We start from the raw sequence: 13,289 nt of genomic DNA on the forward strand, positions 1-13,289 counted from the left end.
TAATAATATGGAGATATTTTCCCACTGATTATGAGAAGAAATACTGAGCGTTCCTCGCGGCGCTCGCCCGGTTTCCCTGCGGGTACGCATAACTGTTTGAGAGTAAATCTGTATTTTACACACGCGAGGGAGTGTTTTACTCATCCAGAGTGGAGGTTATGATGTTGAGCAAACATAGTTTCTGGCTTTACGAGCGTCAAACTCCGTCGTTAATGTTTGTGCAGCCTCCGCCGCGGCACTAAAGGTAACCTAACGTGAACCGTGAAAAGCGGGAGACTGATATCTGAAGTGACAGTAATGGCCGACCCCACACAAACGTGCGGAGAGCATATTCAAGTCCGCGCTCCGGTGTTGTGAGGCACTTCCTGTGGCTCTGCGGGGTTTTACCGAGCTGATGCAAGACAACGGCGGAAACTGCGCCCTGAGATTGACCTGAGACGAAGGGAAATGCACCATGGGAGAGAAAGAAAGAGAGTGAGAGGTGCTCATTTATAACACAGAAAATGTAACGTCCTAAATCTGCAACTACATGTCTAATGACTAATGTCGGTACGGCGATAATCTTTTAACCCAAAGTTTGGATTTTGTCAAAATGAAGGAACATTGATCAGCACAGTTACGGCTGCTGTGTTTATTTCCTCATCCCCACCCCCGCAACGGCTAAGCCTTTTGATAAACCACAGGCGGACAAGGCTCAGCTGGATGTAATCATCGCTACCCAGATTTGAACCTCCCTTTAGGAAAACAGCTCGCGCCAATAAACTCCTTAGAACGATTCTAGGAAGCCGTACGCGGTCTTTATTGACCGTGAATCAGTATGTTTCTGTTATCGATAGGGGGAAATAGGCTGAATGTGCAAAGAGGAAATAAAAGAAGGGCCGTTTCTGTAAACAAAGCGCAGCCACAACTTGCACACCGTGACCCATCACGGAGACGGCTCTACACTGTACTTTTTTTTTTTTTTGCCTGCGCGGTAGAAGGCCGGGATTCGTATTGAAGGACGGAGTGAAAGGTGAGCAGAGAGGAAGGTGGAACAGAGGGGATATCCGTGCCCGTAGACTTCGGGCTGAAAGCGTGATACCCTGATGGGGGAGATAAGAGAAGGAGAGGATAAGGGAAAGAGAGAGGACGTTGGAAAGTGCAGAGGGGGTGCGATGGGAGAGCAAAAAGAGAGAGCCTGGAAATGGATACCACGTTGGCTGTCTCGAGAAGGAGCGGATAGCGAGCTCCTGCAGATTCAGTGATGGAGAGATAGCGATTGAGGGAAAGCGCTTGACTGCAGTGAGGGGAGAGAGAGAGAGAGAGAGAGGAAGTATGGATATCTATTCCCGTTGATGCTCTGTCAAGGACTGACTCCACTGTTGTGTATTATGATCCCGGCCGGCTGGGAGATACCATCAGCCTGAACCCAAGACAAAGGGAGGAAAGTGGGGACCGGTTTGGCAACGTGAGATGCCTCGGAGTCCCTCGGGTGTCACCACGTATTAGTTAAGGAAATGGAAGTGGAACAAATGAAGTGGCCCACAGAGTGAAAACTACTTGTGTATGCAAAACTGGCCCCTTAATAAGCAAAAAGGCAGTTTTTTTTGGGGGGGGGGGGGGGAGGAGTAAACATAAACAAGGCGTCTCGGGGAATGACTCAAATAAGGACTCGCAGCGTTTTAATGGTTGAATTATCATCATTTCTTTATGCACGGAGTGATGTGTCCTTTCAGTTCCTGGGATTAAGTATGACGCACACGCGCACACTCACACACACACACAGCGAGGACCAGACTGAAGATGTTGCTGGGAGCATGTTCCGCTTGTCTAGCAGGGTTCGTCTATGTCTGGCCCTCAGCCATCCCCCACAGCCCCCACACGCCGAGCCGCGTGCCGCAATGTCACATCACACCAACATTTCCCCAAAGCTGCGTTCGCGTCAGACAGACAGACAGGCAGGCAGACAGACAGACAGACAGACGCGCTCCCTCAGCCGTACCCGTCCAACCCTCAGCCGTGTACACGGCTGCCCTCGCGAGGGTCCCTAAGACAAACCCCTCTTCCCTCCCTCCGACGATGAAAAGGCGGAGACATCACGTCCCGCACCTGCTCGATCCGTGGCGGACCAATCGGGTCCGGAGCCACTTGTAGCTGGCGCCGCGTGGCTCCCATCGGGGCCTTTTTTCATATGCTGCGCCAAGGCGAACATCGGGCCGCGTGCCAGACAGACGGGCAAAGCAAAAGGGATAAGTGAGGCGTCGGCGTCGGTATATATCTCATCCAGACGCCTTTTATAGAGGCCACGTTAGAGACATATTAAAGGACGTGATTAAAAGGGGCCGCGTGGAAGCCCGCTAACACCTGGAGGGGCTGTTGTCGAAGGCTTTGTGGCGCTCAAGTCAGGAGCCTGAAGGAAAGAGAGGCAACAAAGGGAAACAGGTGGCGGGGGACGGGGGCGGCTGTTTTGTCTTGGCGAAACGCAGAGAAGTGGCCGCGTGTCATCGACATGACCGAGCAGTTATTGGATAATATCTCAAACGGAGTGCCGTCCCGGGCCACTGGGGGGGAAAGCCACTGAGCTCTTTGATCCCTGCCTAAGTGAGGGGACCCGGGAGTCCGAGTGTCTTTCTGATTTCTCTCTTTGTTTATCTCGCCTTCAGCAGAAACACCACGGCCCTCACTCACAACCCCCGCCCGTCACTGCGGGTGTGTATATGTCATATTGCTGGTCTTCCATGCATTTCCAAGCAAAACCGTTTATGTTTATGTTACGTTATTATTTTTTTAATCACAGTTGCATTTGTGCTATGATGCTTTTTGTTTTCTTATTTTCTTTTTCTTCGGTGGCCTCTATGAGTCGGTGTGTGTGTTGTTGCTGCAGCAGACTGTTGTTTATGCATCAGTTTCTTCTGCTTTCTTCATCATTAATAAAGATGAGGAGAATTAGATTGGGAGAATTAGGAGACAACATAACTAAACCCATTCCCCTGTCACGATGCAGCGGTGGAGATTGCTTGTCAAAAACTACTCTCTGAAGTTTGGATGCGAGCTTAGTTGTTTCTCTAAGAATTTTAAATCCCAAATTTACATCTTTTAAGACTCTACACACAGACTCTGTATAGACCAAACCAGATGTAGCCACTGATCTGAGATATAAAAATGCACGTTCAGTAAATATTAATTAAGCTAATGATTCCTTCTGAAGTCAAACCGCTGCGCTTCCGTGGAAGATTGTCACCATTAAGTCAGTTATTGAGCTGCAGAGGAGGAAATGAAACCATCAGCGAAGCACCAGAATCACTGCACAACAGAGTACTGCCAAGCTACTCTCTGTCGGCGCGGTGGTGAGGAAGCGTCTTTAATCGGTTTTTTTTTATTTATACTCCTCACAATGATATGAACAGCTGGAAACAGAAAATAGGAAATAACATAGCATTTCATTATGCATCAAAATGATTTAAACAATACAACAGTGTTTGTATTGGAACCCTATCTGAAATATAATGGGAGATAGATGCCATATCTCTCTATCTCTTTTTATAGGATAACAGAAGGACACCCAGGGGAATGATGTTTGAAGTGTCTATGAAAAGCTATCGAGAAAAAAAAGTCCTTAAATCTGCACTTTTGAAACGGTAGCTTGGCTTTAAGTTGCACACAGAGCTTCAATATCTGATCATGTGTTAAAAAAAAACAACACAATATCTGATCGTATGTTCAAAAACTACACCTGTGGAACATCTGTCGAGCTGCATCCTGCACGGTGCAACTACTGTGCTTAATAAAGCTGAGCAGACGCTCTCTAGTGGATGAATCTCGCTGAACGTCTGAGTTTTGAGCACTTGACCTATCTGTTTATATGTTGGAGAAATTTGCATCATGCAAAGTTACCCCCCCCCCCCCCCCCACCCCCCCTTTAAGTGAAATCGTGTGTTTTTATTTTCCTGTAGTTAAATCAGCCTCCCTCTCACTTAATCAGGCATGTTGATTAAGGATCTAATTTGTAGCGCTGGAAGAGGGGTAGATGGAGTGTGTGTGTGTGTGTGTGCGTGTGTATTGTACATCATATCAGCCAGTCACTGCAGAGGATTACACTGTCTACAGAGTAACATTTCTGTTTTACATTACTTCATTAGGCTCCCTTTGATAACCTTTCATTTTGTATTATTAGTCTCCATTTAATCCCAGCCCCTGTCTGAGCTGTTTGCAACGTTCGGCATGACGGCGAAAAGCCTGTAGAGAGGCAACTCCTCTAAGTGTGGGGCCGCGTAATTAAGCAATAAGCCACAAGAGGCTGAGCTTTACAGTGGTTTCTGAACAGCTGCTGTGCGATGTGTTGTGAGGCGTGACTTGTTAGCTGTACTCGAAATCAGTGTAAAGCACAACCTTTATTGATTTCCTGCCTTCAGGAAATAAGGTTTTTCAAAAGTAGAAGGTTTTAAGTCTGTTAAACACGACGGAGTTATTATTTAAATTCATATTATTTAAAGGTGGCTGTCAATATGCATTCAATGTATTTACATATGTGTAATAACCTCCGCGCGCTAGGATTCAAACTGCCGGTGGGCACATGATGGATTCACAGGAGAAGATGCGGTACTTTATCTTATTAACGTCGCCATACTGTCCAGAGATACTTCTAATGCAACGCTCACAGTTTAAAACACGCGGCCGCTGTCACAGGTGAGACGAGGACACCAAGACAGCGTGAGTTTGTTTATGAACAGTCGCTCCTCTGTTGTTTTCATTTTTTATTAATGTACGTATATTTGCTCGTCAATGTATTTTGATTGGAACTGTTGTTTCTGTCGTGGATACTTAAACATAAAACGCAGATATTGCAAATGTATTTGAGAGTTTGGGTATTTTGTTATTGTGACTTCCCATTCCCCCATTCTTAAGAGACTTTGGAGACTTATATTGTTCATATCTATTCATTTACGCATATATTAATACCTCAATTAAGGTTGGCTGACGGAGGTTTGGTTGAAAGCCGCAATTACCTCAATGCCAAATGGAGCCTCCCTAAAATGCAGTAATGGTCCGAGTCCGTCATCTTTTGTTCATAGTCTGGCATAATTAAAATACCGGGCTAGCTGTCTCAGAGAAACTCTCATCATGAGCCGCATCCCAGACAATATGCCGATAATAACGACGGTCCCGTGTGACATTAAGTCACAGTTCTGCTGCAGGAATAGACGATTCCGTCGTCATTAAAAGTATCGGTGTTCATATGAAGTATTTAATTGCTTTGTTTTTGTAGTTCTTTATTACATCAAATTATAGCTCTTTGAATATTTTCAGAGAAGGGAAAATAGAGCACTTTCCTTTTAAAACAATAACCGGCTGATGCGGTCCTCCTCTCACTTAATGCCTCCACTGGATAGCAATTAGCGTCACTTGTGTGTAAATGTATTATGTTTTACAGAGGCTGAAAGAGGATATTAGGGCTCTCTGACAATCTCTACGTTCTGCGTCGCTCGCCATCTGTTCGCCGAGGCTGAAGTTTTTAACAAAGGTTTATCCAAAAGGCCGCTCACGACGTAGATATCAATGTGCACAATGAAGTGACGAGCGGCGTGCATGCCAACCAGATGAAAGTATACCGAGATCCTTGAAATGACTTTCGTTCTTTCTATCTGAGGCGCATTCTCTCTCCTCCTCCTACCGGCAAAAGATCTGTTCGCCCCTGATAATCTTATCATATTCAGATTTCAAAACCATCTCTTCATCCCCTCTCTCCATTGATCAGCCCTGTGATATATATATATATATATATATATATATATATATATATATATATATATATACGATAGCCAATCCGAGCAATCCACCGTCTTGTCCGCAGGGCTGAAGATCCGCGAGGTGCTGATCAACGTGTCGCGTCAGCAGGTGGAGGACTTCCACGGCCCGGAGGACTACTGGTGCCTGTGCGTGGCCTGGAGCCACCTGGGAACCTCCAAGAGCCGCAAGGCAACCGTCCGCATCGCCTGTAAGCAGCATGTCACTGTGATACCAGAATGACCTCATTGTTCGTGTCGAAGGTTATTCCTCAAACTGATATTTTTTTGTGTGTGTAGTCGCCATCTTTTCCTTGGAAGATCATGCATGTGAGCGGGGGGGGGGGGAACGAGGTCTCTCGTTGGAACCACATTTCAATTCCTGTTGTTTGCGGTTGTTCTTTAATTCTGGTTGTTTATTCTCTTCCCCAGACCTGAGGAAGAACTTTGAGCAGGACCCCCAAGGCACCGAGGTGCCTCTGAATGGCATGATGGTGTTGCACTGTCGTCCCCCAGAGGGAGTGCCTGTGGCTGAGGTGAGGGCTTCTTGCACTTCAAACAAGTAACATTTTCTCCCGTGTTGCCTGGAGAGGAGCAGTCATCCGTCTGGTTTCCCCCCCCCCCCCCCCTCGCAGTGCAACTCTGTATTCATGTTACACTGCTGTGTTGCTCTCCGGCATCTGCACATGTCTTCAGTTTAGTACAAGCCCGAGCTGCGGTTGATGAGCTGGAGATGCCGTTTGTTTATTTCATCCGACTCACTCTGTTCAAGAGGAGAGATTATTCATATACCGGGGAGTAATATCTGTCCGTCCATGTGCATCGTCGTGTTCTCTGTTTGCTATGTTCTCTCTGGTAAAAAAAAGAAAAAAAAAAGGCTGTACTGCGATGACTTATTTAGATGTCATGTATTCATTTCACTCCCACTATCATTCCCCTCTCTCCCTCCTCCTGTGTGTGTGTGTGTGTGTGTGTGTGTGTGTGTGTGTGTGTGTGTGTGTGTCTGAAAGAGGGAGCCTGTCATAGCCATTTTAATTTGCGCTATGAATATAAAATGAGGCTCTTGCGGACGGTCCTGTTGAGTGGTGTGTGTGTGTGTGTGTGTCTTGTGCCGCGCTCTGATGTCGCGCGCCTTCATGTGAAGGCTCAGTAGGCAGATATGTCAATATCAAAGCCTGTGTGCCCAAGCATCTGGAGCTTTGCATTTACTTAAAGGCACAAGCCGCGATCCATTCACCAAACAAAGTGACAGCCCAACTGGCACATTTTTTTTTTAAAAGCACAGCGACTGAAACGCTGCGGTCACGCCCACAATGACTGACAGGTACATTCACTGACTAATAAGTTACTGATTTATTTATTTTTTTGTTCATGCTGCTAATAGTTAAAGCTTTGTTCACGTTGGGGATGTTCGTCCAAGGGGTCAGGTATGGACGTTGTCAGGAGTTGCCCTTCCACACTCATATCGAACGCATTCTCTACTGGAAATACCCCGGTAGTGTAGGCGATGGGCGGGGCCTGTTTACTGGGTGGAGCGTGCAGGAGGCAGGAAGTTACTCGGATTACACCGTTCGACCTCTTGCAGGTTCTTTGAACTTACTTTTAGCTTCCCGACAGAAGTTCCCAAATCGCGGCGTCCTTCTTCTTCTTCTTCTTCTTCTTCTTCTTCTTCTTCTTCTTCTTCTTCTTCTTCTTCTTCTTCTTCTTCTTCTTCTTCATCAGATGTCTGTTGGTTAGTTCTCTGGCTGACACGTGACCAGGGAGCTGGCAGCGTAAAGTCTGCTTTATGTCCGTTTCCACTGATTCGGACCAAAAGGGGGCTTATTTAAAACAGAGACTTGTGTTTTAGATCTTTAATTATGATCTTGAGAACACACAGATTGTTAAATTGTTTTTACCATTACATTCAGCGTATTTTATTTGTATTCTGTTTTACTACAATACTAAACATATTTCTTTAATCGATAGGACAGACTAAAGATTATTGCTAATAAAACAGGTGTTTCTCATGCTGTATTCACACCCTTCCCCCCCAACACAGAGACAGACTATTAGAAAATGTAACCGCTAACAACTGTCTCAAGAACACGATGGACTTCAACAGGTTTCTGCCACCGTGTCTGCAAAGAGTTTATTTTAACCGTTCACTGACGTGGGATTCGGTGCGTTATATATTCTAATAATAAGTTGTTCATCACCATGTGTCCCTCCGCATGAGCGTGCACTGCTGAATGAGTTTATCTTCCTCAAACTGTACGGTATTTGCTTATTTGATGTGGTGTCTAACATTATGTGGACTGTTTTGTTTTGTCTTTTTAACTAAGGCCTTGGAGTTACTTACTGTGCAGGGAAATAAGTTTTAAAAAATCAGAGTTATAAGCCAGCTAGCTCACTTAATCCCAACTGATTGTGGGAGTCTGCATAATGCTGTTTTCCCGCAATTAATCTTTACTTCACGCATGGAATAAACACATAAAAGTAACAGACATTTTGTTTCTCACCTTGTCTGAAAGAGTTTTTTGCTATAGCGAGGTGAAATTGAATACTACGTCACGAGGTTTCATGACAGCTCAGTTAAAATACCCTTTGACCGAGAGTTCAATATTAACCCCACTGCTCATCTTGTTTTTAAGATGAAAGTTGGTATGAGCGTGTGAACGTGTTCCTGAAATGTATATAGACCACACACTTTACATTTCTCCAGCTGGCTGCATTGTACATTCTGTATTTTCACGTTGATCTAAAAAATAAAAAGTATATGGGGGGGCTTTAAGACTCCTTAAAGATGACCATGGACAGTGTGTGTCTGTGTGTGTGTGATGAATGATTCAGCTCTCACAAATGGAGCATCGGTGTACCGCGAGTCTCCCCCACGCATTGTGGTCATCAAATAGGCAACTCCTCATGCATTTATTAATGTGACTGGCTAACAAAGAGAATGGTAATTGTAAATAATGCAGGGACAAAATCCAGCTCCCTCTAGTGTGACTTGCACCACTCGCATCAAAAGTTGGGGATGTGTCTGTTCTCTTCTTCTTCTTCTTCTTCTTCTTTCTTCTTTTCGTGACTTTAGGCACTGCTGAGAGGTTAAAAGCCTCTTTTTTTTTTGTTACCAGCACTGTGAAATTTGGCTCAGCGAGAGAAGCCGTAGCTCAGCCACAGTTTGAGTTTAAGGAATTGAGGTCATGGTGCAGCGGTGATCTGTTGAAAAGGCATGTGTATTCTGAGCCATATTTATTTCATTTTTCTGCACTCTGAAACGGAGCCTGACGCAGATTAATACTTTTACAGTTGGGATGATTGCCGAGTTGACCTGACGCCGACGAAATGAGTTCCAACTCTGCATGTCGTTTTAAGACATAAACAGCCAACTTTACGGCTTGAAATCCCCTTATGTCGCCGCTCTCAGAAGCAACGCTATCAGAGAGTTGGGGCTCTTTATCCGCATCTCGCTGTAACTAAGCCACGCGGGAGTTTGTTGGGCTGCTGTGTAGGATGTTGATGAAAATCAGAGAACGCCATATTATCTGTCCCAGCAGCGAAAGAGGCAATAATCTGTGCACGCTGTTAGTCAGACCACAGAGAATGTGTCGTAGTCAAACAGCTTAAGTCTGCCTCAGTTTATTGGTGACAAGAGTCGAGAAGGCCAAATCTTTTTCACTTGGCTCCCGTTTTTATAGACAGGGAGCCGTTTAGAAAACAGATTATATGCACTGTGATGTTGAGGCTATTACATTATGGGCTCTGTTTGGGGCATGATAATCTCATAATCAGTTTTTTTCTCAATGCCAAACCGAAATTAAAATTGCCTTGTTGCCAAAATGAAACAAGTCGTATATGTGTATGTATACAGAAAAGCTCAGCAGGCAAAAGATTACACCTATAAAGTGGTGCAGGAGCGACGTGCTAAGTTAGCGTCGCACTGATTCCCTCTTTTGTTCTTCACAAATGAACAACACTTTTATGACTTCTGAGAAAAAAAGAGCTACAAACAAACCACAGCACGGTTAGCACCACTTAGCCGAAGGTTTGAGGATGTTTTGTAGTCTTGTTTAGCCATTTGCTAACAACCGCCTTTCTTTAAGACACGTAAAAGCATTTAGAAAAGTGTTCAATTTTGTAGAACGAAACGTTAAATCTCTTTCCTGCAGCACTCTATTGGAAATCAACGCTAACGTTAGTGAGCTCGGCTACTTCTAGCCGGCAACCAAGTTAGCCTAGCCTAGCTAGCTTCCAGGAATGCATACTCAACACGTTGGAGGCACCCGAACGCTGAAGGCTGTATAGGCACAGATGTCAAATCACTGACTGAGAGCTCAAGCTGACAACATTGATAATAAAACATCTGGCATCCACTCTAGGAGGATGTGTGCGATGATGATGACGCCTCCACAGGCGCCACAGAAGTTGACACAGCGTCTCGCGGCAAATGCTATGAACACCCACCCACAAGTATGCCCGAAAAACCGTTCGATTCTGTTAACATTTGCCATAGAGTTGTCCTGTATGATTTATATCTTCATATAAAACTTTCAAAAATCCAGTTGGACTTGAAAACAATAAAAAAGTCTGTACTGAAATCTAAATCCCCGGAGGATAAAGATCACGGCCGTAATAATGACTGCATAATTAATGTTGCTTTAAGAAAACAATTAGGCCGCCATCAGAGAACCATAACTGTCACAGAAAATTGCATTTCTTTTATTTATTACTCAGGATTTTATAGCCTCACAAAGCGACACCACACAACTCAGTTATCAGTATGGAACTTCTTTTTTTATTTCTTTTTTTTATGAGTAATGACTAATGATAATAAATAAGTGATTTCGAGGTTGTTTGGCACAACCGGGAAGGTGATTATTCTATTTAAAAATGTCAAACATCTATTATACAACCTACTTAAGATGACACGTAAGCGGAAAGCTGTTTAGTCTCGCTCTAAACTAAGAAAAGAAAAATATGCCGACTGATGGTACATTTAAAGTACGTGTAAAAGTTTAGTGGTGGAGAATAAAAAAAATAATAACTTTAAGGAAAAAAAAACAGTTTTACAATCATTAGCCCCACATTAACCGCCCAAGTATTCAATACCAAGTGTAATTAATCATCAAGCCTCTCATCCAAAGTCATTTGAAGTACTTAAAATGTAATTATTCAGTGATGAACATAACATTTCCAGAGACGGTGTGGAGATAAACCAAGGACACAACAAGGGTTTAGCCACCCCCGCCTTCCAGAATATGCTGCTGTCAGATTCGGAGGGCTCATTTGTTTAATGTGATTTCGGTGAAAGTCATTGTTGCATTGAGAGGAAAAAAGGGCCACACATGACTGAGGGAAGTGAGAGGAGGGCGAGCGCTCGTTAATGAAACTCAACCCTAATTAAATCAAATGGAACCAAACCCAGCCGCAATGCGTTGCGATCGTCTCCGCGTCGCGTTCACTTCCACTCTGTAAATGTGGGGGCATTACATGTGCTTTGTCCATAATTGAGTGTTTTTGGGGCACGACGCGGGGAGGAAGGCGAACGTCTTAAACTGGTCATGCTTTTTTTTCTGCGTGTCAAGTTTTAAGACGATACCTCTCGGCACGGCTCATCTCAACCCCCCTTTTTCAAACAGCTTGGAGCCATCAGAAGAATAACGCTCTGCTGCGTGGTTCACGGACCCCCTGCTGACCATTTGGTGCTGCTTTCAATACGTCTTGAATTTATTTATTTTGCTCTCTCTCTCTCTCTCTCTCTCTCTCTCTCATCCATGGCTGGAAAATGAGCCGCCTCTAAACTGGGTCGAAAGTTAGAGCGAGAAAACTTCATCGGCGCGGCTCACTTTTCATTAGCTTCCTGTCGGAATGAGCTGCTGTTCAACGGTCAGCGCGGTGACCTTGACAACCTGCGCTGCCTCGCCACCAGCAGACCGCCGCGAGGGCCTGGTCGGGTTACGGGTTAGGTGCGGCGCAGTTCAACACTGGTTGCCGCTATCTAAGTGGAACAAATTTGCCAATTAAGCAAATCCGTTCCCCCGGCCTCCCCAGGCGGTGGCTTATCAGGCTCATTTGAGTCCGTCCTGTCCCTGCCTTCTCATCAGCATGTGCATCTCTCTATCGCTTTACCCCGAAGGGGAGACTCGAGGACCGACGCCGAATGCAAATCGCACTCTGGGTTTTATACACTTCCTACAGTGAACGCTGGCAGGGAGAGTAAAGGAGGGGCAGAGCGAGATGGATAAATCAAAGCAAAAACTTAGGACGGGGGGGGGGGGGGGGGGGGGGGGGGGGGGGGAAGCAACCGGCGTACGAGACGATTATTTTAATTTGCTTCGGCGTCATAATTCCCCGAGATAAGGGACCCGGAAAATGAACCCTCATCACCGAAGAGACCTTGCATGTATCCGCCGATCACAGAGAGACTAGAGGGGCAGTAATGTGGTCAGTTACACCTGTCTACTTCCTCATTGACAAATGCCTTCATAATTTCACGATCAGTGGTTGGCATGTACATACATTCACTGAATTATTATTCTTAAAGCATAAAAAAAGAACAAGACAGCCACATCAAAAACCCTATAGAGGCACCCTATGGAATGTTTTTTCGGTACAATATGTTGTCTTTGCACTAAAGATATGACACTGAAGATATTTTGATGCATATACTTTTAGTTTAGTAAGTTTATGACTTTTATTTCTGTATGTGTTCATTTAGAATATGGGCTTTCCACTTCTTTAGACAAATGTTTGCATTATTTGCATTATTTTATTATTAATTAAGTATTTTTCCATAAGCTTCTCAAATTTAACATAAGGCAGTCTTAAAACACATTTATTTTGGAGTGGCAGCAGCCAAAGCACTTGATTCTTCTATAAATGCATAAAATAATATACAGCCGATATTGGGAACAGGGACATAAAAGTGTCACAAACACGTAGCATCTTAAACGCTTCTTGCAGAGAGGGCGAGTGAGTGATCCTGAGAGGAGATCAATACCGCAGTAATCGATACTTCAACACACAGATGCACATCACTTGCTATCGATACCAACTAAAAAGGGTTGAATAGAAAGTTGTTGTCTTTTTAAGTGTGGTTGGAAGCTTCTGGCAACTTAAACTGAGCATGTTTGTGCAACTGAACTCACTCGAGTGACACAAAAGTCCCAGAAGTCCACACCACAGCCGTCCTCTGTCAGACCTGTCAGACCCGTCCGTCATGATGCTGACCTACAGATCAGCATCATGATGTGGTGTCAACACCTGTCAACACGGTCCACTGTTTCATTTGTTAACATTAATGTTCAGCATACTGCCTTTTATATGATGATGATCTCAGAAATAAGAAAAAAATGCATATATTTAAATACATGAACGGAAGATGAGTGGTGTTGACCGTGATTTGTATTGAATGTTACGTGTAACACTTGTTTCAAAGTACAGTATTTGCATCAAAATTTAATAAGCGTACAAAAGTAAAAATATTCATTATGCAGAATGGCTCGTTAACAACAAAAAAAAGGGCTTTAACGGCTGATGAAGGAT

The 13,289-nt window shown here is 44.4% G+C and overlaps 1 protein-coding gene across 1 annotated transcript in view; it reads left to right on the forward strand.

The window, feature by feature from the left end:
• LOC117740698 (netrin receptor UNC5D-like) overlaps positions 1 to 13,289 on the forward strand; it is a 143,500-nt gene that overhangs the window by 94,826 nt on the left and 35,385 nt on the right. The window contains exons 3-4 of the mRNA XM_034547230.1: positions 5,831 to 5,974; positions 6,195 to 6,298. Of these exons, the coding sequence (XP_034403121.1) occupies positions 5,831 to 5,974; positions 6,195 to 6,298 (248 nt within the window). The remainder of the gene's footprint in view (positions 1 to 5,830; positions 5,975 to 6,194; positions 6,299 to 13,289) is intronic.

This window comes from Cyclopterus lumpus, chromosome 12 (genome assembly GCF_009769545.1).
Source record: "Cyclopterus lumpus isolate fCycLum1 chromosome 12, fCycLum1.pri, whole genome shotgun sequence".
NCBI lineage: Eukaryota > Metazoa > Chordata > Actinopteri > Perciformes > Cyclopteridae > Cyclopterus > Cyclopterus lumpus.